This window comes from Pleuronectes platessa, chromosome 12 (genome assembly GCF_947347685.1).
Source record: "Pleuronectes platessa chromosome 12, fPlePla1.1, whole genome shotgun sequence".
Taxonomy (NCBI): Eukaryota; Metazoa; Chordata; class Actinopteri; order Pleuronectiformes; family Pleuronectidae; genus Pleuronectes; species Pleuronectes platessa.
This window is the reverse complement of record NC_070637.1, coordinates 11,125,943-11,149,135: the sequence shown is the minus strand read 5'-3', so window position 1 is coordinate 11,149,135 and position 23,193 is coordinate 11,125,943. Positions and strand designations below refer to the sequence as shown.

The window sequence follows — 23,193 nt, the reverse complement described above, 5'->3', positions numbered from 1 at the left end:
TGTATAGGGTTATATTTTACTATACAATATCCAATATATACTGTGTAAATTCAGGTCTTTCTAAAATCCACCCTTTATTTACATAAGTGGAGAAAGTGCATATTAAAAATGTCAACAAATATAATGCTATGAATACAGCATACATATGTTTAGAGACAACCGGACTCACAAAACTAACAAAAATGTAAAATTAGTAATAATTGCATGGTTTGGTATTTAACTGTACGTGTTAAAGTAGAGTTTTTCCTCTGTAACAATCATGTTTAGTCCCCACACATCAGAAACCACTAGCAAACATTTTGAAGATATTTGCTCCATGATTACTGATAAACAAGATAAACAATTAAAAGGGATTTACAAACGAAATGAAGTTCATGCAGAAGATGTGGTAAAAAAAAAAGAAAAAAAAAGTGTTAAAAGTTTATATACGTTTTGAGTTTTTGGCCAATTAAACACATCTCTCCAAAAATAATATATGTTATATATAGCTTACTTAATACCCTAACCTGCCAAACTGAAATTAAATATACATCGACAATAAAGCAGATAACGCTCGAAAGCAAGAATCATCACAAACAGTCCATGTAAATGCTCTGGAGGTACACCGTGAGAACCCCTCCCCCGTTTGCTTGTTGACATCACGGTACCCTCGACCCCCTGCCGCCTCCGTAAATTGTGTTTCACGGCTTGAAGGTTACAGAGAAAGGCTTGTGTTTGCCGAGGAGGCCAGATTAGTGCTCATCAGTCGTGGTGTTTGAGATCTCCGCACCGACCCCAAGGGCAAAAAGCCAAGCTGCTTTCACGCTGCAGCACACGGGGACCAAAATTGAGGCTTCGGCGGTCCTATTGTCACCTCTCACCCGAAAGAAAAGACAGCAAATTGCCATGTCAGGAACTTTGGCCCCCATGCCAATATAATACACAGCCTTTGTCCCTCATCTTGCCTGTTAATATGAAAGGAGTTGCAAAGGGTACATGGCGCCCCTCGATTCTCACTCACAGAAAATAACAACAATATCCTCTGATGTGGGCGAGTTTGTGTCGGTGTTTGCTTCAGAACGGTTCATTAGCAACAGTTTGAAATGCGATAAAAAATTATATTGTATGCAAATTAATGCATATTCAATCTGGGGGGGGGGGGGGGGACACAAAAAGAGTGAGGCACACATGCATGGACGAGCAAGAATATAAACAGATGGTAACACACAACCAATGCTAAATATTGCAAATACCGTTTGAAAAGGAAACCCGGAAATTCTGCTTGGCTGTGACACTGAGGAGTAGATGAAAACAAATTGTTGAATAAATGCCGAGATCAACAGCCACGTTGTGGGAACCCAGTGAAAATATCAAGTTTGATCACACAAGCAGTCAAATCTCAATAAACCACAAACGCACTGGATCAGTTTGTAGATCAGGACACAAATTGTATCACCAGTTGCTCATTATCTATCCACTAATTCCACAAATCTCTGTCTGTGTGTGGCTCGCATATCTCTGGATCCGTTCAGCTTATCGGATTCACACGTGGTGTGTGTATTGGTAAGGGCCCAGGGAAGTGCCATTGGGAATTTGATTTGAATTGGGCACAATATATGTTCAGTATTAATATAATTTGAGTTAACAAGAGACCAACGCTCTGTAGCAGCAGCAGCTGGGACACATCAACGTAAGTGTCGTTGTCGATCACGACCACAACGCGTTCACAACAACGGCAATGACAACTTATTGTCAAGTTTATGGTTTTAGCTTCACCAAAGTGAATAAACAGGTGGAGAACTCGTTGTGCAGTCGCGGTGGTGTGGCTTCAGGCTTCTGCAGAGTCCTGCAGCCGATCTGTACACGACTCAGTTACTGCACGACGCTTTGACAGTTTCAGAAAGAAGCTTTACCACAGGCCGAGAAAACTGTCCATTTTAAACAAGCGTGTGCAGAACAGGCACAGCACTGGTTTCCTTGAATTGTCTGAGTTGCACCGTGAAGCTTTCCACTCCTCTGCCCAAAAGACATTTGATCAGTTGTTTCTTTCCATACTGAGGTAGCCGGTGGAGGTCAGAGATTTAAATGCCTACGAGATGGCATGCATTTCCACCTCTGCACGCCGACCAATCACGTAGGGGTAATTAGGCAATTCTGCCTCCATGATGCTGACTGACACGAAGATTAACAAGCTTTAGGAGCACAGTTGACTGGAGGTAAGAAACCTGACGTTATTCATGGAACTGGGTTCGGTAAGGTCTGATGGCATTGAAACTGTGGCCTTCCTCAGAGCACACCACTCTTCATACTTTAATTGAGAACTTTGAATAGAATTTAAACACATTTAAAGAAAAAAAAATTGGAAACTCATACTTAAGTACTGAGAACACCTCCAGTAATCAATAAAAGCTCTAATCCTGTCTAACACCTATACGCCACAGTGGACTTCGAGAGTAAGAGAAAACCTTGTAATGGGGGGGGGGGGGGGGGGGGGTGTTCAGTTAGAATTAATGAAATGTTAGTATATACATTTCTTTTCCTATCGGGTCTAACTGGCGTACTCACAAAAAGGCTCTGCGTGTTCCTCATCAGCATGGTAGCCATCCTGAGTGGCAGCAATAAAAGCGCACGCAGATCTTGCAGGAATTTAAAAAGCTCCATTAAAATAAAACGCATGATTTAATGAGCATCTGTCGGGTGCCGGTGCAGACCTTGCTGCAACACGCCTTGTGAATGATCAAAGGCGGCGTCCGCGTCGAGAGCGATTCACCTCAGGAGGCACGCTGGAGAATTAACAAGCCACCCAGCACAGATCCATTCTCCATGCAGTTTGGCCCGTTTGATTCCTTAACTGGTCGTTCTCCGTCTCACATGGAGCAAGTGAGCGAGTGAAACAATGCTACATACACGACGGCCCAGCACTACAAGCTGCGCAGCTCCAAGCTACACAGCAGCCCAAGTCAAAGTTTGACAATCCTATTTGTAGAATAACCCAGCGGAACGATTCAAAAGAGTTGTTTATTATTAGGATTTGTTTTGGGGGGGGTTGTTTATTTGTTTCCTCCAGCCCTGCCATCGGATGTGTCTGTTTATGGTCTTCCTGAGTTGCTCTAAAAGTCAATTTAGGTGTTGGGGGACTGAAGCCAAATGACCAATCAGCACTTAAAGGAGGAGGCCTGCGCACACACACACACACACACACACACACACACACACACACACACACACACACACACACACACACACACACACACACACACACACACACACACACACACACACACACACACACACACACACACACACACACACACACACACACACACACACACACACACACACACACAGAGAGAGCCATGCTGATGTCCTCAGACAGTCATTCCCAAACACTCGGCTCTTATCTCATCAAGGCTCGGTAAATAAAACATTTAACAGCTGCGCCAGACTAAGAACTGCAGAGACGGCGCGGGCATCCTGCCTGCTCCGGGAAGAACAGCGCACGGATACAAAGACAAGTCGGAGACAAATTCAAATTAATACTCATAAGTTAATGTGAAGTTTTAAACAGGCCAGAAAAAGAACGCTTCCCAGGAGGATGACAAAACAAAACAGCCATTCCACTGCTGTTTCTCATGCCTCAATAATTTACCATAAAGCATGACAAATCTCAGGTGGGACCTAGAAAAGCTTTCCCACACAAAAGCTCTCAAACTGCTGAGGTGCTGGGATGATTAACATACACATCCCGGGGTGGGTTGTCATTTGTGCTTTCTTTAGCTCTCTTTACCTTTTGTCTTTCTGTCTCGTCTTTTATCGCACCGTAATTATTCTTCCTTTTTGCACGGGCTGCCCGGCTGTCAGTAATGCTGTGTGCAGTATTTAACATGCTGGGGGGACACATGTCCACCCCGTACACCACAGAACAAATGCTCTACTTTGTTTGCGTTCACAGCTCATTTGGCCCAATCCATGTTTTGGCATTCTGTTATTGTCACGCTTGGTGAGGTTTTCTCCGCTGCCCACCAAGGGGGAGAAACACGTTCCAGGGCCATCAGCTGAGACTCGTATTCACACTCTATCCTGCAGTGTTTCTTTCAGGCTTACTGTTTTATGTGGTACACGGAACATGGTGTCTCTAAAACAGCTACTTCAGGAATAACAAGTGGGCCTAATCTTTGCGGCGCTAGCAGTGAAATCTGAAGAAGTCTGTGTAGGATTTCAATCAATTGGCACGGGAGGAAGTGAACTTGGGAGGTGAAGTTGTTGGGAAAGTTGCATCCAGGTTGACCACTTCCTCTGCTTCACCCCTATCCCACCCACATCTTGACCTTTCGGGGGGGGGATCAGCGCTACAGCTGTGTGTGCTTGTCGTACCTCTACCACCAACGTAGTCACATGTCCCCATGTAACATACCAGCCCTCAGCCTTATACAAACCACCTATCCACCCCCCCACCACGTGATTGAAGTACCTTGGGAAAGTGTCAGCGTGGTGTTGATCACTCTGACGGCCATGGAGGTTGGCGGGAAGGGACACGGTGCCGTTTGCAATTTCACAGGTGGAACTGGCTGGTGGTGGGAATTTCCCAGCTGGTCTCAAAGGTCTAATCTCCCCTTGCTCGCAGCAGTCTATCCACCCACCCACTGCAAACACAATGGCTCCCCATGGTACTGAGCTGATTGCTGTTTCATCAGGGCCAGGACTAGAGTCAGCGGAGAGGAGTTCTGTCTCTCACTGTTTGATGAACTTGTTTATTTTCCCTGCACATGGGAGGCCCAGAGCAAACTGATTGGCAAGCACGGTGTTTATCCGGAGCCTAGGAAGCATTCCTGATGATACCGGACCGTCAGTTCTACACCGAAGCCACCGCAAAAAAGCTTAATTAGAGCTTTCTGAAAATAATGTCTTGATACCACCCCCTATAATGGCCATTATTACTGCTAAGTATGCTCCTCCATCAATTATGGCATGTGCTAATGCGAGTCTCACAGTGGAGAGCCAACATGTTCCAGTGGGCTCAAATAGCACTGCTGCACTCTCGCACTCAGAAATTAATCTTCTTCTCAGCAGACATCTCTGCACATGCCCAAAACACAAAGGAACATGTAAAGCAGCATTAATTTGTGAATTCCGAGAACTCCTCACATATACAGATATTATTAAACAAATGACGTGTTTCCCATCATGCGTATTATTTCACTGAGTGAGAAAGGCAGGTCATGTAATTTTTTAGATTAGAACTGATGTTCAATGAAGAAAGGATCTGCTCTATCCATATCCCTTCTGGGTTTGAACCTGCTACTTGACTGTGTTGTGAAAACTCATGAATATGCAAAAGTGGGCGGGACTGTATGCAATACTTTCCTCCGCTGCCACCCGCTATGCTGACATCTGTTCTCCACCTCCAGCGTACTTTTTTTACCCTGCGTATATCACCCCATACAATGTTCCCCCTCCCTCCATTTCCCACACCTTTTCCACCTCTTCAGCAAAACTTCTTCCTCTCTATCTCGCCTTGACGTGAGGCTTAGGTGGCTCTCCTCAGAGATCTTCCTGCAGACACACGCGTGCTCCAGCTGCAGAGTGTGAGTGATAATGAAGTGTCTGGGAAAAGAGGATTAGGTGGAGGGGTGGGCATCATCCCTGTGGTATGAACGCTCATCTCTCCCTCAGGAAGGACACATAGCGCGCCTTTCCCCTCAGTCCAATTGGCTATCTTCGTGTAACTCTCAGCTAGCATACTGGGATGGCTGCTGTGGCCCTCTGGAGGCAACAGCGAGGGGGGGGTTAGCATAACTACGGGCCCAGCTCCTAGGGGATGCACAGCGTTTCATCCTCTGACACCCGCCTGTTTATTCTACACCGCCTGGCTGAGAGGAGCATAACAGACACTGGGAAAGTGAAGATCTGCACCATGGGAACAGGGTGACATGGACTGAAAGATAGATCGAGGGTGAGAGGGAGAGATGGAAGAAGAGAGGGAGAGAGAAAAAACTCCTCCTCTTCCCTGTGGTCTGACAAAAAAAGATGACAGCTTCCCTCTGGAGCTCGCGCTGCCCTCCCTGGGCTGAAACCTCACTTGTAGGCAAGTGGCCTGTCACACACAGCTAACTAGGCTGCCCCATGAGAGATGCAGGGAGCTTGACAGTTTGTTACTAGTTGGCAAAAGGCCACCACAGCAGGTCAGCCTGTGCACGGAGAGTGTCAGAGAAGTGCCACTAATCAGCCACCAACCGGCGCTTTGGAGATGCTCACGCGAATATTCTCCTGCCTCTGCGCTCACTGCAGGTTTAAACACCCGTTTGTATCAGTGCACCTGCCACATGCTCAGGTCTAGGATCCATACAACCCCCCCAATGCTACTGTAAACACCAGGCACTTGAGAGCAATTAGTGCTTTTCTGATGCGTAGTGGTTACAGTGGCATTATGGCACGCACTGTTTAGACAGCGCAAAACCCCTAGAGCCTGGCAGTGTACGTGTGGGCCTCAGCTGTGGAGCAAGCAGCACAATAGAACTCCACCAGCCAACTATAGTTAACATACCATAATTATACATGGTACATTTACGATAAAATTGAGCAATTTAGGAGCTGTTACAACCACACCCAGCTCCCGGCACATATTCCGTGTGTGGGCACATACCACATGTTCAAATTAACACCAAACAACAACAATGCAGCGGAATTGTAAATCACCCGGACCCAGACCGAGGACAAGTACGTGCGTGTGTCCGTGCATGTGTGGGCTGTTTACAGTGTCCATAAAAACTGTAAAATAATGAGTTTGTCCAAACTAAATGGCTGCCAGAATAAGGTTATTCGGCCTGGTCTGGTGGCTCCTTATTGATTTACTGGCTCTCCTTAATGGCAATGTCCTACTAATTTCTTCCATTGATCTTCACTGGTTCCTCAATTACCTTCAGCGCTCCAAGATCAAGATAGTGGACGGCAAGGAGGGAGCCCCTGATCTAAGGAAATAAATCGTATTGAAAGCGAAGCAAACTAAATCAGTAGTTTTGATGTTTGATGTTTTGTCCCCATTTTTTGCACAGACATGTTAGTGCAGGTTTGTGTAAATGTGGCTAAAAGAAGAAAATGTACTCCTTTGTCATTGCCAGTAAAAGTGTACCTTTGTTGTTTCCCCTAGCGAGTCTTGTTCGACACCACAAATGCACCAGAAACCTAGTCAGATGTGCAAAAAAACAATCACCAAACAAGCTGATGCACGTTGTTCCCAAGATGAATCCCAGTTCCTATTTCCACACAAAGGCCTGATGTTGTCAGACTGTCACTACTCAGTTCAGAGTGTCCAATGGAAATCCAGATTTGGATAAACAATGGGTGGTGTATGTTTTGATTTCTGTTTACCTCGTGCCCAACATGTCTGATACGAGATGCCTGTCATTCTAGCAGTATATATTTTGCAAGAGTTTCTCAACAGTGCAATTTGAGAAAACACTTTGAAAATAATAGGGTTTGGTATGATTGGTATATTGGCATGTCGGCCTGCTCTGAATCATTGGCGAGCATGTGGCCAAGGCTCTCAGATCCTCTTGTGATGCTCTTCTAGCAGCCTTGCCATTGGTGGAGACTGTGGGACAGGGTAGTGCCCTGCTAAGAGCTGTCCCCGTCTGTCAGATCCCATCACTCGGTTCTGTATTGCTGGGGGCGGTGGGACCAAAACTGACCACTGAGTCAACTGACAAGACGGCTCAGCGTCCAGTTATCCCAGAATAAGAATCACACACGCACACAAACACAAACACTTTTAGATTGAGACGGACACACTGACATGTCGTAATGTGAGCAAAGGCATGCACGGACACGTTCACACAAGCACACACACACATATACAAACGTATATATATACTAGACACACCAAATGCAAAAGAAAATGGACAGGCCAAATGCACAATCTACCCCCAAACTGCCACGATAAAGCCTGTGTTGGACACAAATCTGCTCTGACACCGGGGTTGGTAATGCTTTGAATTGTCTAAAATCTCAACAACTGACCCAGAAATGCTGTTCCAGGCATGTGAGAGGGGGGGTTGCGGGTGAGGCATTGTGGAAGAGAACTAAATTGACACTTTCTTGCCCACTTCTCGAGCCCAGCGGTGGGTGTTCTCACTTTGTCTACAATGGGGGGAACTGAACAAGGTGGAGAGTCCTTAAAATGGGGAGCTGGTCCTTTGTTGTAGAAAAGCAAGTGAATTAGTAAGTGGTTGATATATACGCAAGGGCACTGTTGGATCGCAGAATATCGCTCGTCCCGTCCTCTGATTGAAGTCAAAGGTCACGTTCTTTTCCTTTCAGAGAAAGGAGAAGAGAGAGGACAGAGTGGAGAGAGGGGGCTGCAGAGGTCAAACACAAAGGAAAACAACCAGCTGCAATATGTTTACAACAGCCAGCCAGAGGGAAGGAGAGGACCTGATTGCAATATCACCTATATTTATTTTCATCTAATGGATCCAGAGAAGTCCAGATGTCCTATTGTATAGTTGCATTGTTAGCTGGCAGGCAAAAATATGTGCATTTGATTAAGAATTAATGAAAAAAGGGGACATACTCGAACTTTAAGAACAATTACAATCACAAATACAAGAGTTTTATGATCATTTAAAATACACTGTTCTTTGTACCAAGACTGAATGACAAAATGTTAAGGCGCAGCAAAAAGGTTTCAGACTCTAGAGCCTCAGCTGCCTCGAGGCTCAACTACCGCCCGGAGGTTTGGAGCTGCAGCTGGCAGAGGTATAGCATTTCAAACTGATAAGGCCCACCCGACAATCTCAGTCCTCCGGTTCAATATGTGATGGGAGAGATTCTGGAGGGGTGGAATACTTCAAATGACCCCTCAGTGGCGAAAGGCTGTGTGACTCTGTGTCAGTCTGAAAATTATACTGAAAGTCTGTGGGTAGGTTACTGGCAATTTCTGGTGTAATTATCCAGCATACATATCACTACCAGCTAAGACAAGGCTGGAAACTGCATGGTTTTGCACACTGTCTGATCCAAGAAAAAAGAATATCAATAAAGTCAACTCATGTTTTTAAAAATCCAAAGCACTTGCAATTCACATTATCTCTAATTTATTCAAACTGTGTAGCTACAAAGTTTTTAAAACAGTTTTACACATGCAAAAAAATCCAGCTGTCAAGTACAATCAACAACAATTTAAGATACAGTTTGCATAATACAGATACTTTGGGTAAAGTTCTGCATGGCACACACACACACACACACTCACTCACTCTGGAGTGGTTTCCAGGAAACGTTCCATTTGGTAGCAAAGTGCCACAGTGAGTGTCAGAGGAGAAACGTCTCTTTGAGTAAGTGCGTCCTGGTTGGTCCCACTAAGGCTACACCACACAAAGCTCTGCGCAGTCACATATGCTGATTCCTTTCTGGGCTCCTTATTAAAGTTAGGCCCTTTCTCCTCGCCCACATTGCAGTGCCAGAGATCAAGTGAGGCCGTCAACTAGCTAATGACATGACTGCCGCGGGCGACGGCCGGCAGCTTGATTTATACATGGGGACAGAGATGAATCATTCATAGACTAAGAGAGAGAGATACCAGCACATGTGGCAGCTATATGCCCCTAACGCCCGCTCATGTCCGCAGACACACACCTCTCCATAAATCCCCCGGAGCGCTCTCTCATGTCTCGTAAGCTCAGCGTTACACAACTGACCAGTCCTGTTACCGCCGCTCATCATCTCTTCTCTCTGCCTCCTTTTGTCTCTACATTTTTCATAACCCTTCCTCGCAATGTCCCTCTCTCCCTCTTGGCATCCGTCGGCTCCCTCGCCATGTATTCTTCCCTTCCCATTATGATGCAACGCTAATCCGGAATATGGAACCCACTGTTTTGGGCGAAAATGAATGGCCCACTCATTCTGCATCAATTAGTCCATCCATCACTTCTGATTGGTGGGGAGGGGGCGGGGCCGCTCGTGGTGGCAGGAGGCAGAGAGAGAGAGACGGCATTAGAGAGCCCTTTCACACTGAAATGCAAATTCCATCACTATTTGGGTACGGCGAACTGCAGTCCACCCGGCGACCTTGTCCTGCTAATTTCAGTGAAATGCCCTCTAAATTGCGTCATCTGTGTAATTATTGGGTGAGATGATCTGACAGCATGGGGGTGCTTCCCAGATAATCATTTTCCGATATGATGACTGATGTTTCCCTTTAGCTGTCCGCTGAGATGTCACTGTGCTCGACATAATTGCATATAAAGTCACTTTGCGCCCACGACTCTTCGAAATGAAAGCAATGTTATAGCTCAAACAACAGAGAATGACATGTTGAGACGAATGATAAAGAGATTTCTTCCTCCCAATGCAGCCTGCATACTGGGGCACACATGTAATAAAGGGGAGGCAACACTTGAGTAGAAGCTTACAGGGCACTGTTAATGCATACACTCACTTAGAAGTGCATTACACTTGGGATGTGTGGCATTAAGTTATTTTATAATTTTACTAAGTAAGTGCAATTTAGAAAATTACTTCTCTGCTTATGCAAGAACGAAGCCAATTCAAATACCTTTTTTTCTTATTTTAATTATTTAAATGAATATCACTGGCTCAAGCCAATTCGAGAAGGCACTCCCATATTTGGACGGCACTATAAAAAGCAACCGTGAAAGAGTACAATTGGAAAAACCTTGTCCTGAACACAACCCACTGAAAAAAGAGAGGTAAATATACAGTGTTAACTTTGAATCATATAGACGAAGACAGAGAAAGCAAATACGATATGCTCTGGGAAAGTAAATAGTTTATAACTGCAGGGTTACACATTTGTATCAGTGCTGTCTCAAGCACACTTTTTAACAGAACACAAACCATTACAGCACAAGTTGGACCTAGATCAGAGTCCCACTAACTGCTTGTTAAATACGTGGAGATAAATAAATCCAAAGCACACGGCGCTGGCTGAGGAATCTTTACATTCGATTCATCATTTTACATTATTTAGGTTTCTCCGTGGGGAAATACGCTATCTCTGTCATAACTTATGCTAATGGTGGTTACTACCATCTGTGAACTGAGGACCATCAGTCAAGCATAGTGTGCAATCTGAGTTATGAGAATAATATGTCATCTTTGAGTGATTAATCATCAGGGGAAGTTCCGGTGCTGCCACAGAGCGCAGAGGGATGCAACAGGGACATAAGGCCACCATGCCGAAACTGTCACATAACACTGTCCTACATCAAGACCCCCCCTCCCCCTCGCACAGACACCAGGCTGCAGCCCCCTCCTATCTACTCAATAAACAAGCCTGAGGCAGGAGCCAGACAGAGGATAATGGTTCACCTGGAGGTGACAGGAAAAGAAAACAGAGCTCTTTGCATAACGAATGGCGATAGAGATAAGCACAGTGAAGGACTTAGGAATCTTGACAAAGGATTACCCCAGATGTCCAAAACTGGAAACATTTTCTTTTGTTAGGCGTGGTGGAGCTCTCTGTTGTAGTACGAGCCAGCGCCACACTAACTGCGCCGCTCGGCTGAAACAGCAGTGCTGATGTTGTGGTTCTGCGGTCAAATAAATTGACTGTAAGCACGGCTTCTTGCACTTCACCAAAAGGTCACAGATCGCACGTTGTATTCCCTCTGTTAATTAGATGTGTAACTTACAAGCATTTGTGTGCACATGATTTTCTCCGTGAAGCAACTAACCCACGTTGCCTTGTTATGTCATTTCGACTCTACGTCCCACGATATCTTTAGTCGCAGAGAAGGGCAAGCGACCATATGACCGCCGCCACAGCCAGGCATAATCACAGCAAGCATAATTAATCCCATATATTACAGTGTGTTGGTACTTGCTATGACTCATACCACTATTAAGGAAACGTATGAGGCCCGGCGAGCCGCAGGCACCCAGCGCCACAGCCTAGGTTATGTAAGCAATGACAAAAAGCTTGTGAGCTCAGTGAGCGTCAGCGGCCCGTGGCTAAATTAGCCCGAGTCAGGATGTTCAAAACAGGCATGCAAGTGCCCCGCTGCTCGACTGGAGCAGAGAAAGTAGTCCCACCACGAGAGGAGCTATTTGTTTGGGTGGTCTAGTTAGAGCCGAGTGCTAAATGGGCAATGGTTCTGGTTGGAATGCTAATGAGACAATTCCCCTCCTGGATGGAGACATCAAAGCAAAGTGGAGCTGCCTCTCTCTGCCTACACAGGACTTCATGGTATCATTACATGGCTCAGTGTACGCTCGCAGTGCCTGTGTTTCTGTGCGTGCATGTGTGTCAGCGGGTGTGTGTGAGAGAGAGAGACAAATGTGGGGGTGGGAGTTGGGTGGGGGGGGGGGGACAGAGACAACATGATGTTTACATTAGGTCTATTCTTCTGGGACTGTGCCAGCATCCAGCCATGCTGTGACACACATCACACGAGCAGCCCCGTACCTTCCATTCATAATTACCCTCTATTCACAGAGGCCTCATTTGGCGTTCTATTATCAGAGATCATGGTTATTTCCCTCCATGTGTGTATGAAATCCCAGTGAGACCAACATGTCTACGGCAGATAACAGTGCTATTTTAGTTAACCCCAGTGTGTATATAAAACTGAAGATACAACCCAGAGAGAATTCCTATCCGTGATTTTGGAGGATTTAATAGACCATCAGGGCATAACAATGATTTATTTATTTGTTTTATTGGGGGAGAGGGGGGGTTGTCTCACCCTCCCCGTGCTGCTGTGCCTCACAACCAACAAAACACTCCGACCACGTATCCCACTTAAATTAATGATAACAAATGCAGAGGGGAGAAACTTTTCTCTCCAAAGATACCTGCGCGCGTAGCAAAATAACAAACAATCCTTCAAGCCATGTAAAGTCACAGAGCTCACAAAAGTGCGTAGGTGGTAAACTAACTTTCCGTCCATAAACCTAAGACCTTGTCCATTTTTCACACGCGCTGGCGGGAGACCCACCTCCACAGCCGTGAGAGCTAAACCCGGCTCAGGTGCGTGAGGCCAGCATGATGGATCATCCTGTTTGTGAAGCTGCCCCTCCGCAAAGCCCAGAGAAGACAGCTGGGGAGATAAGGAAGGGCCCTATATGAAAACGCATCTCCACTTCACATCGATCGTCGCGGCCGCCCAGGCAGGAGGTCCTCACATGCCAAGCCGCTGATAGAGGCTGGAGGGAGGGCCGCGGCGAGAGCACAGAGAACACTTTTGCAGGTTTAGCAGCCTCCTCCGAGTGATAAAGACACTGGAAGATAAAACCCCATCTTGGCCCCCGTGTAAGAGACAAGCAGTGTGGAGTTCTGTTTTTGAGGAAGGAATAACATCTTCAGCTCTCTGCTTGATAATCCCTCTCCTGGTAATAATTATCTCCTCCTTCTTCAGCGTTGTCAAAATAACAAAAGAAACAAGCTGCAGAAGAACGCGCCCACGCGAGAAATGATAAAATAACACTAATGTGTTGTGTTCATGATAAACACGACATGATAAGTGTCTTAACGTTTTAGAGTTAACTGACCTCGCATCTCGTGCCAGGATCTTGGCAGGAATAGCATCGCTGGAAGTCAATTAAGAATGAAAGGAGGCTTTGCTCCCAAAAAATGGCACCAGTGACAATTAGAATTCCTCTGGAGTTAATAAGCACAGCTGCAGGTCACATCAACTCAAATGTTTGCCTGCTAAATCTGACATCAACTGAGGCGTGAGATCTCGTGTTGCAGCGAATGTGTATTTCCGTCCGCTGCCGTGATGAAACCCGAGCAATCTGACCTCACGCCTGTTATAAGTTGAAGAAGAACCTGGATCAATCATCACAGCTCCAGCGTCTATTCAGAGGACTGTAAGAAAGGGGATTTGGGGGAAAAAATAACAATAATGAAAACATAATAGCGGTGAAAATTGCTTCTTGCGTCTCTCTGTACGTGGTGAATCAATACGGAGAGTTGACAGACAATCAGAGGGACAGTACACCCAGCTTTACAGGGCCCGGCTTGTTTATGAAGACGCCTGCTCCTGACCTCTGATCTCAATCACAGGAGTTCTGCGGTGGCGCGCCGAGGGCCTCTTCATGTCACTGATTCGGATTGGGATCCCGCAACGCCATGCAACAACGGCTGGAGAATTTGCAGTCTCAACCGTGTGTGAGACAAGATGAGGGCCACTCCAGGCTCCATGATTAGATGTGAATAAGACTTCATCAGCTCTGTGGGCACTCTCATGGACGACGTCGTTAACTAGGCTGTGGCTTGGATGTTGCTCTGCGTCCATCGCTTGATGACTCACTTTTCATGCAAGGCTCGCATCATAAAGAATAAATCAACAAAGGACAAAGAAGAAACTGACATCCAGTAAAGAGCAGTCTTGTAAAATATATATTGCTACTGTAGAGAGAGACTTTGTTATTTGGAAAAAAAATGATTTACTGCATAAAATTCAAGCTTTATGATCACAAAAAAGAACTACTGGCTGAAAGAATATAGGATTTATACATAGACGCATTCATATTTGCCACAATGCAAATGTTGGTGAAGTTTGTGTTTATTTGTACTGTAAGGAAACCATCAAACTCCTAAAATAATCATTTCAACAGCAAAGAAAACCAAAAATGCTGAATTAGTTGATTTATTTGATCCACGTCCCAATGTCTAATATTGTTGTTGGGAGCGACCTATACAGCCTGAAGCTCCCAGGAGACAGTGACGCATTCAAAGTGACAGTCAACACAGATGGATAAGCAGATTCAGATGAAGCAGTGAACTTGTTTCATTGTCTTACCGTTCCCACATACCGTCAAAAAAAATAAAAGAATACATTAGACTGGGAAATTAACATTCCACATTTATAAGTGGGTGCATTTTTACCCCAACTCATCTCAGTTTGCTGAGGAACGATTATTTCAATCATGTCACTGTAAAAGTCAAATTTCAGTGGGATTGGGCAGTCGATTTCTATTCCGGGAGTTCCCTACCCATTATTCCTACACCACGGTCGGCTGCCTCAGATTTCCTCCGTTGCTTTGATGATAATGTTCTTCGGCAGGCCGCTAAAGTAATGACCATCTCTCAGTGTGGCACATTGCAAGGTTGCTCAGCACTCTAATGTTTGGGTCTTACGTTCAGCCACATTTAACACAGACACTTGAAACTAAGCAGACACTAATGTCCGCCACAAACCCGGAGAAGGAAACGCATGTGCCATTCGCCAGATCTGATGAGCGCAACTTTAATTGCTCTAATGCCACAGGAATAAAAACGATGAAATGATAAGATGAAAATCAAAAGGCGTTCACTCACCTCCCCCTCCTCCCAGAAGACTGGAGTTTGCTGAAAAGAGGAGAAAAAAACATGAATCAGTCAACGTCAAAGAGAAGAGAAATGTTCAGTCAGCAGGATCTGGCTATTGTAGTTACAATTCTTAAAATGTACAAGTCGGATTTTTCCATGAATACACATATTTGAATATCTGAACCTATACAAGGTTCTGTCGTTTCAGTACATTTTCAAAGCACTGAAAAGAAAACTGGGGAAGTTTCTTTTATCGCTTTGTTTTATTTCCCCGATCAAGGTGGTAGCTGCGAGGGAGATTATGTGGAGAAGAGGGTGTGTGTGTGAGTGGGGGGGGGGGGGGGGGGGGGGGGGGTAGTGTGGCTATGAAGCACTTAGAAGAACCTGAAATTGGCTTGAATGAATATATGTGGTCTCGTTACAGATTCAACACTTTCTCAGATAAACGTGTTATCGCACATTTGGATATCTGAGTCAGGCAATACGAGAATCAGCATTTCAGTTGCTCCCAGCAACACCACCTCAGTCATCCAGCTGTACCAGGTAACAAGAAACCAGTTCCAATTGTTTGTTCATCACATCTCACATAGACACAGAACAGCACTGTGTATAGCACAATTGTGTGTGTTTGCATGTGGGGGGGGGGGGGGGGGGGGGGGGTTCTTTCTCCTTTTTTTCATATTAGTAAATTTGCAAGTTGGCCACAAGCGTGTGATCCAGTCAGCAGCTAATCTCAATATACGCTCCTTGGCAGATTTCCTTCTTGGCAACATGACAAAGGGTATGGCTCAATAAAACATGTGGTCCATTAAAGACAATTAACAGTGGCCTGTGGACTGAGACAGTTGGATACCTCTGTACGACACAGAGATCCAGATTTCCCCATCGCTTCGCTGGGTCCGCTTGTTTCTTTACGGAAACGGCACACATGACGATGGAAAGGAACTCTTCTCTACCGATCTAATGCTGCATTCTGATTTACACTCTGAAAAGTGTCTTGGGAAAAGGGTCCGGACATTTTCTGAAGTTTGCCTTTTACATATGAAGTATGCAGCAGATTGGTCGGGTCGGACGTGTTCACAACACGACGAGGGAGGGGGTGGGGGGGACATGATGCATTAATTGCGCCGTAGAAAGCACTGCTGTTTATTTACCGCACATCAACCCCTCTCCAACAAAAGCTCTTGAATTCCATTGTCTCTCCAAGTTGACATGTACGCCGGCATCTTCTGCATGTTTGGCTTTTTCATGCATACATTTTACTATGGGGGGGAGACTGACTGCTGCAACTGACTCAAACATTTGCATTCTCACACGCAGCTCCTCTGGGAAAGGTCTGGACATCAGTGCACGTCTGAAAGCAGCTTTACAGAGACAAGCTTCCCTCTCCAATAAGCCCTTTTTCACACAGGCTGTATTAAAAAGATACAAACATAGAGACGGGCGACTGTTGTTCCAGTAATAAGCCAACAGCAGAGGTGGTCACAGAGACGTATCGATGTTTGTGTCAAAGGGGGGGGGGGGCATGGCAGGGCGGACGCTGACACTGTTGAGTTGCACGTCACGCCTCTAATTCAGGAGCTCCAGCATGCTACGTTGAGAAAAACCACCCACAGTGGGGTGTCCAGGCACTGGCTTTGTTCGGCTCAGCGCAAACAAGCAAAGCTGGAATAATGATCGCGATAGCAATGTAGAAAAAAATAACGTGTATCTGTTTGAACGAGGCCACAGGAACGTCACTGTCAGCCTGTTGTCGGCTTAAAGACAGTTTAGATCACAAACACTAAGTATTCACCAGTGTGTCATTTCCCCACGCTAACCACAGTGTACCAGTTCAACAGAAGGTAACATCCAAGGGGAGAGCGCGTCATTAAAAATGAAACTATTTCCATTTTGCCCGATCTGTCAGTTGGAGATATCCGTTGCACATAAGAGGAGAGAGATTAGAGGGGATTTAAAGTACATCTGTTAATTTGGGTGTTGCTGAAAGTAGGTAGTGGATATGTTTGAAGTCTAGTTCACGCAGAGGCCACTGGAAGAATCACTCATTCCCTGCAACACGCCTTTAATGATCGCCAGCTCCAGCTACAGGATTGGCTATCGTTGCCACTGAACACTGCCCCTTTTTTTAAACGCCTATTATTTCTCAAACGTTTTCGTGCACACGCAACAGATAGTGAACGTGTGGATCCGGGGGGGGGGGGGGGGGCTCCCATCGCACCGCAGACCCGTGGCTATTATTATTTGTGTCCCCCTGATTACGTGTGGACCTACTGGAGTTCACTCAGTTTCCACACCTTTGTATTGCACCATCATTGCGTGGCATTGTTCTCGTTTGAGCAGCACACGTATGAGTGGGCACCGAGACAAAGAAAACTTTCCCACTGCAGAATTTTGTTTCATCAAAGGGCTTTTGTTTTGCGTGTGTGTGTGCGCATGCATACAGTATGAGCATAATATACACACACACACACACCAACAAAACAGCAACTCAAACAGGGGTGTACTGACAATCCACTGTCATGTTTACAATAGCACCTCTCCAGGTTTTTCTGCGAGGAAAAAGACACCCGCGCTCACCACAGCTTTTGTTGAGCTCTGGAATCTGACAGCCATCAACAGCACGCACACAAACACACAACTCAAATGTGCATCGTTTCCACAACGGCCTCGTATTAACAGGCTTTTCTGTTCAAATGATAAAACCATTGCTTGATCGGTTTTTAAGGGTTTTGTAACCACAGGTATCTTCTATTTGAAAGAAAATGCTTACAAATGAGCTCAGCAGTGGTTTTGTTATGATGTGTTAAAGCGTGTTATTTACCTATCTGTCAGTACAATAAAAGTTATAGTTCCAGTACCAGTTCAAAGCAAAGCTAATAATATGCTACTCTCCAGAAAAGTCTATCATCATTGTCAAGTCTCCTGGGGAGCCTTTCTATTCCTGAGCTATTAAAACACTGGGGTTTAATTACCTGACATTATGGAAATGTATACCTGAGGGGGGCGCTTCATTCACTCCACACCTAATCAGAGATTGGAGATGTGGCTGCTAATCAGTCTGACAACTCTCCGGCGCTCGCGTGTATCATGCGTAACGTGGGCTAGTGGTGGTAGTGGATGGGGTTGTCGGCAGGTTGAGATATTAGATGCTTTCTAACCACATCTGACTCGGTGTGTTCACGGGATTCGCCCACTGGGAGATGAAGAGCGTTCGACAGCCATCTCGTCTACGCAGTGGGTTTGACAAATCTGGAGGTACAGGGAGGGGTGGGAAAACGCTGCTTTATGCCTTTTCATTTCCCCCTCTCCCTGCATCCTCTCCTTTAATGATCGGAATGTCGCGGCACATGTTTTGGCAGTTTATCTTTAGGCGCACCGTGCAGCACGCGCGTGCACAGTATCTCTAACCTAAGGAGTCAGTGAGCTCAGCCCGCAGCCATACATATCAAGGGAGACATTAAAATCTAAAAGTGGTCGGGCACTCACTTTAACAATCCGTCTTCAAACGCAAGACAAATAGCAAACAGCTGCTGGAGGAGCAGACCTCCAGCAGCAGCGCTACGCTCTTCCCACCAAAGGTTGTGAGCTTATTCAGTACGACTTGCCTGAAAAGTGCTTCAATTATCCTGAGTGATGCATATTTTATAGTGTGTATTAATTATAAACTAGCGCTCCTCGCTGTTTGTGCCTGCCCTGGGCTCAGTTTGGCTATCTTGTGGTGGATCAACACATTGCTGCCAATAGGGGAACAGTGGGAGAGCCAACAATTAGTATTATCAGGAGACCATTATCTGTTTCTTCTGCAGCGGCTGAGCGCCTACACGTGGACTTGTCTCTTCGAATGTCTGTTTAATGGGTTTTTCACTTTACCGTCCTCTTTTTCTAGGGCCTGCCGGTGTGTGTGTGTGTGTGTGACCCCGGGAGAATTTCCGGAATCAATTCTTCGCTTCAAGGACAGAACAGACCACATCTCCACCTCACTGCATAGATGCTATCGCTGCAGTGATCTTTGAGCTTTGATGTTTCACTGAGAGCGGCATATGTCTTGCAGTGGTAAAGATGAGCCTTAAAGGTTCGTAATGATCCGGTTAATGAGGAGGAAAAGGGAAGCCGAGGAGGAGGAGGCCGTAACTCGGAGTTTGTCAGGAGGGCTGCTGGGAGCCTTCCCAGTAGTAACCACAACATGGGCCATAAATCTCAGTGGAAGGGCACCCAGACGGCCCGGAGATGGCAGGTCATTAGGAACTGCTGGTCCACGGCATTAGGCCGGCCCATCAAACACATGCCTGCACTGTCACTATGGGAACCCCCACTTCCTGCCTGCCCTTTGAACCCCTTAACCCCCCTCTCCTCACTGCAACCTCATATATCCCTCAGCCAATGACAGTGCACTGTGGCCTCTGCTGTGTATTCTCACAGCGAGAAAATATTGATAAGAGAAGCCGAGCCAGGGAGCGTGACAGCTCCAGTGTATGAATTGTGGCACTGCGTCAAGAAGCCAGCACAGACACAAACACGGTGGAGAAAAAAAAAGAAAAGGAACGTGAAGCCGGCCCCTTGTCTCAGCGTGACCATATATTTGCAGAGCATTCATAAAAGTGTCCGTGCACTTGGGCGTGCGAGCCCTGTGTGTGCAGAAGGCAGCGAGGCGTGGATCTGGGTTGCGTGTTTGGTGTCGTCAGCACAGCCCTAGATCATGCAGTTAAATGGAGAGTGCTAGTGCATAACCGTGAAACCTCAAGGCGGTAAACAGATCCTCTCTCTACCTTCTGGTCCCCGCCACCTTAGCTGAACCCTTTGCATATGGCTCCTTGGAATACACACTCAGCCGATCCTCAGCAGCCTCCCACATGCCTCTCCACGAGCTCAGGGGTTAACAGTGCACTGTGACTCTGGCATTAAAGTCTGGTATGGAAACTAATAAAAAAAAAAAGTTTTATGGTTCAGGTTGCTTGCTCTGTTGCAAATAGACTTTAGGTTGCTGTGTCAAAGATAAAGAATTGGGTTGCAATGTTTCAAATCAACCACGGCTGACACTGCAATATAATGTTATCTGTGTCTGTGGATGTAACAGGTATTTAATCAAGAATTAAAAAAAATATATATATATGTCAGTTTAAGGCCACATCCATCCTAATGTGTTCTCATTTGAAAGCAGCAGTTTCAAACGAAAAGGATTTCTGTCCAGGCGAGCGTTTTGGCTCATCAGTGTTACCCGCCCACACTGACACACCGGGAACCATATATCATGTGACCGTTCAGGTCATAAACAGGAAGGCATGTGCATCCAACTGGATTCGGGAATCGTGCAGTTCGCTCAAATGATACTTCTCCTAAGCGTGTGAGAGGCTGTATCGTTGTAAAGCGCAGAATTTAACTGCACAACAGCTGTCAGCAAAAACGACAGGGTCAGCAACGCTTTGTAATTGATTCTGCGTTTTGTCGTTCTCCACTGTTAGCCGAGACCATCGCTGGTTATTTTCTTCCAGAGGAGTTCATGGGACAGGAGCTTGATAAGCAAAGGTTACGTTGTGACTGTAAAAGACCCAATCAGCAAGCTGCTGTGAGCGTCCATGTTATAGGTTCCAAATATCTCTGTTTCTGCCCATCCAGACTAAAACAGGGCCAGCAGCCTTTCCAAGCTCCTCAGTTTTTAGTGTCTCTAAAACTCCGGAGTTGTGCGGACAGCAGGCGTATTTGTGTTAAAATGAAAATATAGACAAATAGATGTAGCATAATAGAGTGATAAACATTGATGCTGTGTTGTGACTGAATGGTGCTTTATGAATTAAAAATACAGATTTAAGCAAGTGGGAATTTACACACACACACAAACTGCCAAACAAAAGCACAAACTAGGTCAATAAAGAGTCTCTGTGTTCTAAAGTCACATCTTTGTCTCCCTCTATTATTCTGCTTTAATTACAACTCACGTTCACGGCTTATTTGACAGGCACAAATTAGCATCTTCCACACGAGTGACACGCAAGGCCTGAAATGCTGAAGGAAAAACTGCTGAGAGGAAACACGGAGACGATCATGTGACGGAGCTGGTTGACACTCAGATGGTCATTAGATGTTCCTCCTCGTAGCGTCCTGTTGTCAAACACGTCGGCTCTGAATGTCAACGTTCAAAGAGCCAGTGGAGGGAGAGACTTCGGCAAATTCTTTTTGAGTGGAATAATGTGCTGCTCCACACACACACACACACACACACACACACACACACACACACACACACACACACACACACACACACACACACACACACACACACACACACACACACACACACACACACACACACACACACACACACACACACACACACACACACACACACGTTTCCACTCCACCAGTCCCCCTAACAAGTATGCCACTGCAGCCTGCACACACACACAAATCACTAGTGTAAGTACACAACGCTACACAAATGGAGATTCTCAGGCTCGGATTTGAAATCTAGATCTCATGACTTTGGAACTCCGTGTTAAATCGGAGCAATTCTAACCTTTAATGACGGGGACCCTTTTTCTTTTTAAGTAGCTGCCGAAACTCACACAAATAGAAATAAAACCTAAACGAGCCATTAGTTGTGCGATGAGACAAGCAAGGAAACAGTGGTATTTCTTATATGTGGCACATTAAAAATGCATGCTACACCACACATGCTGCCTCGCCTGATAATACTGGTTGGCATTTTTGTTCTTTATAGCTTCTAGTGGTCCCCAAGGAGCCAGTCTGAGCCAGACAAACTTGTGGAAGAGGTGGCACGATCCCAGCAGCACGTCCACACACACACACAAACAAACACAAACACACACACACACACACACACACCAAGAAAAATAAAGCCTAAAGCCTGGCTCATGTTTCATGTGGACTGAAATGCAGGGGTGTCAGCATGATGCAACTGTGGCTGAACCAGGTGAGAGAGGCTGCGCTCCACACAAGATATCGCAATAGCAACAAATTATTTTCACAATAACCATCAGAGCATTATCTCAACATTGATGTGTCAAAGTATTATCCACATTTCACTGAGTTGACTGAAGCAGCTTGTCTCCGTTTCTACAGAGAAAAGAAAACTCTTGTATCGGTAAAAAAATATTTATCCCTTCCCAATACCAATTCTAGTACCTGTAGCAGTGCATTAAAAAAAAAAAACTTATATAACATATTTAAGTAGTTGTATGCTACTTAACCTGCATGGAAGTGATGGCTGCTGTTATTGTTGTATGGCCCGCCTCAGGTTTAACACTTTAAAGCCATGAAACTTAATTTATCATCTAGTTTGACAGTCATAACTGGAAATTAACACAAATCATTAAATCTAGGAAAGCACAACACCCCTTGAAGCTGAAGTCTTACATATGGTTACATGTCACTGTTTTACTTGAGGGGCTTTAATGTACCAAATATTGCCAATTTGCCTAAATACTTTGGAAATCACTTATTTGCGGCTCTACAGCTCCAGCCAGTGGAAGTGCAATTGCCATTTCCATGAAAAAAAATAAAAATAATGCAGTTTTACCTGGGTAAAACTAGTATACCTTAAAGATGTGATGTTGCATTGGTACACAATTACCAAAGCCCAACCCATAATATTCAGCTGTATCTGAGGCTTTTCGATGCTGGGATTTCAATATTTTACCTATAGTCTGTGTCTAACTCAACTCTAAATGAATAAAGATAGAAGCAGTTTGAGCCAGATAAGGCCTTCACGCAAATGATTAATAATAACCTTTTACTTCCAAATGTTTAATCTTGAAAATTAGAATGTGTCTGAATCACAATTCTGTTTCGTTGTTTTGGTTAAATTGTTTTAAATGTCTGTACAAACAGAACTTTGTTTTGATATAGCAAGAACACAATAATCTTTTCTCCAATTGTCAACACCGTTGGACTACATGACATCAGCTGTGTCAAGGCTGGTC

At 45.3% G+C, this 23,193-nt stretch overlaps 1 protein-coding gene across 5 annotated transcripts in view; it reads right to left on the bottom strand.

Moving 5' to 3' along the window:
- macrod2 (mono-ADP ribosylhydrolase 2) overlaps positions 1–23,193 on the bottom strand; it is a 419,150-nt gene that overhangs the window by 281,668 nt on the left and 114,289 nt on the right. For all 5 annotated transcript variants that reach the window (XM_053435651.1, XM_053435649.1, XM_053435646.1 and 2 more), the window contains exon 4: positions 15,263–15,292. In XM_053435651.1, coding sequence (XP_053291626.1) covers positions 15,263–15,292 — 30 coding nt within the window. The remainder of the gene's footprint in view (positions 1–15,262; positions 15,293–23,193) is intronic.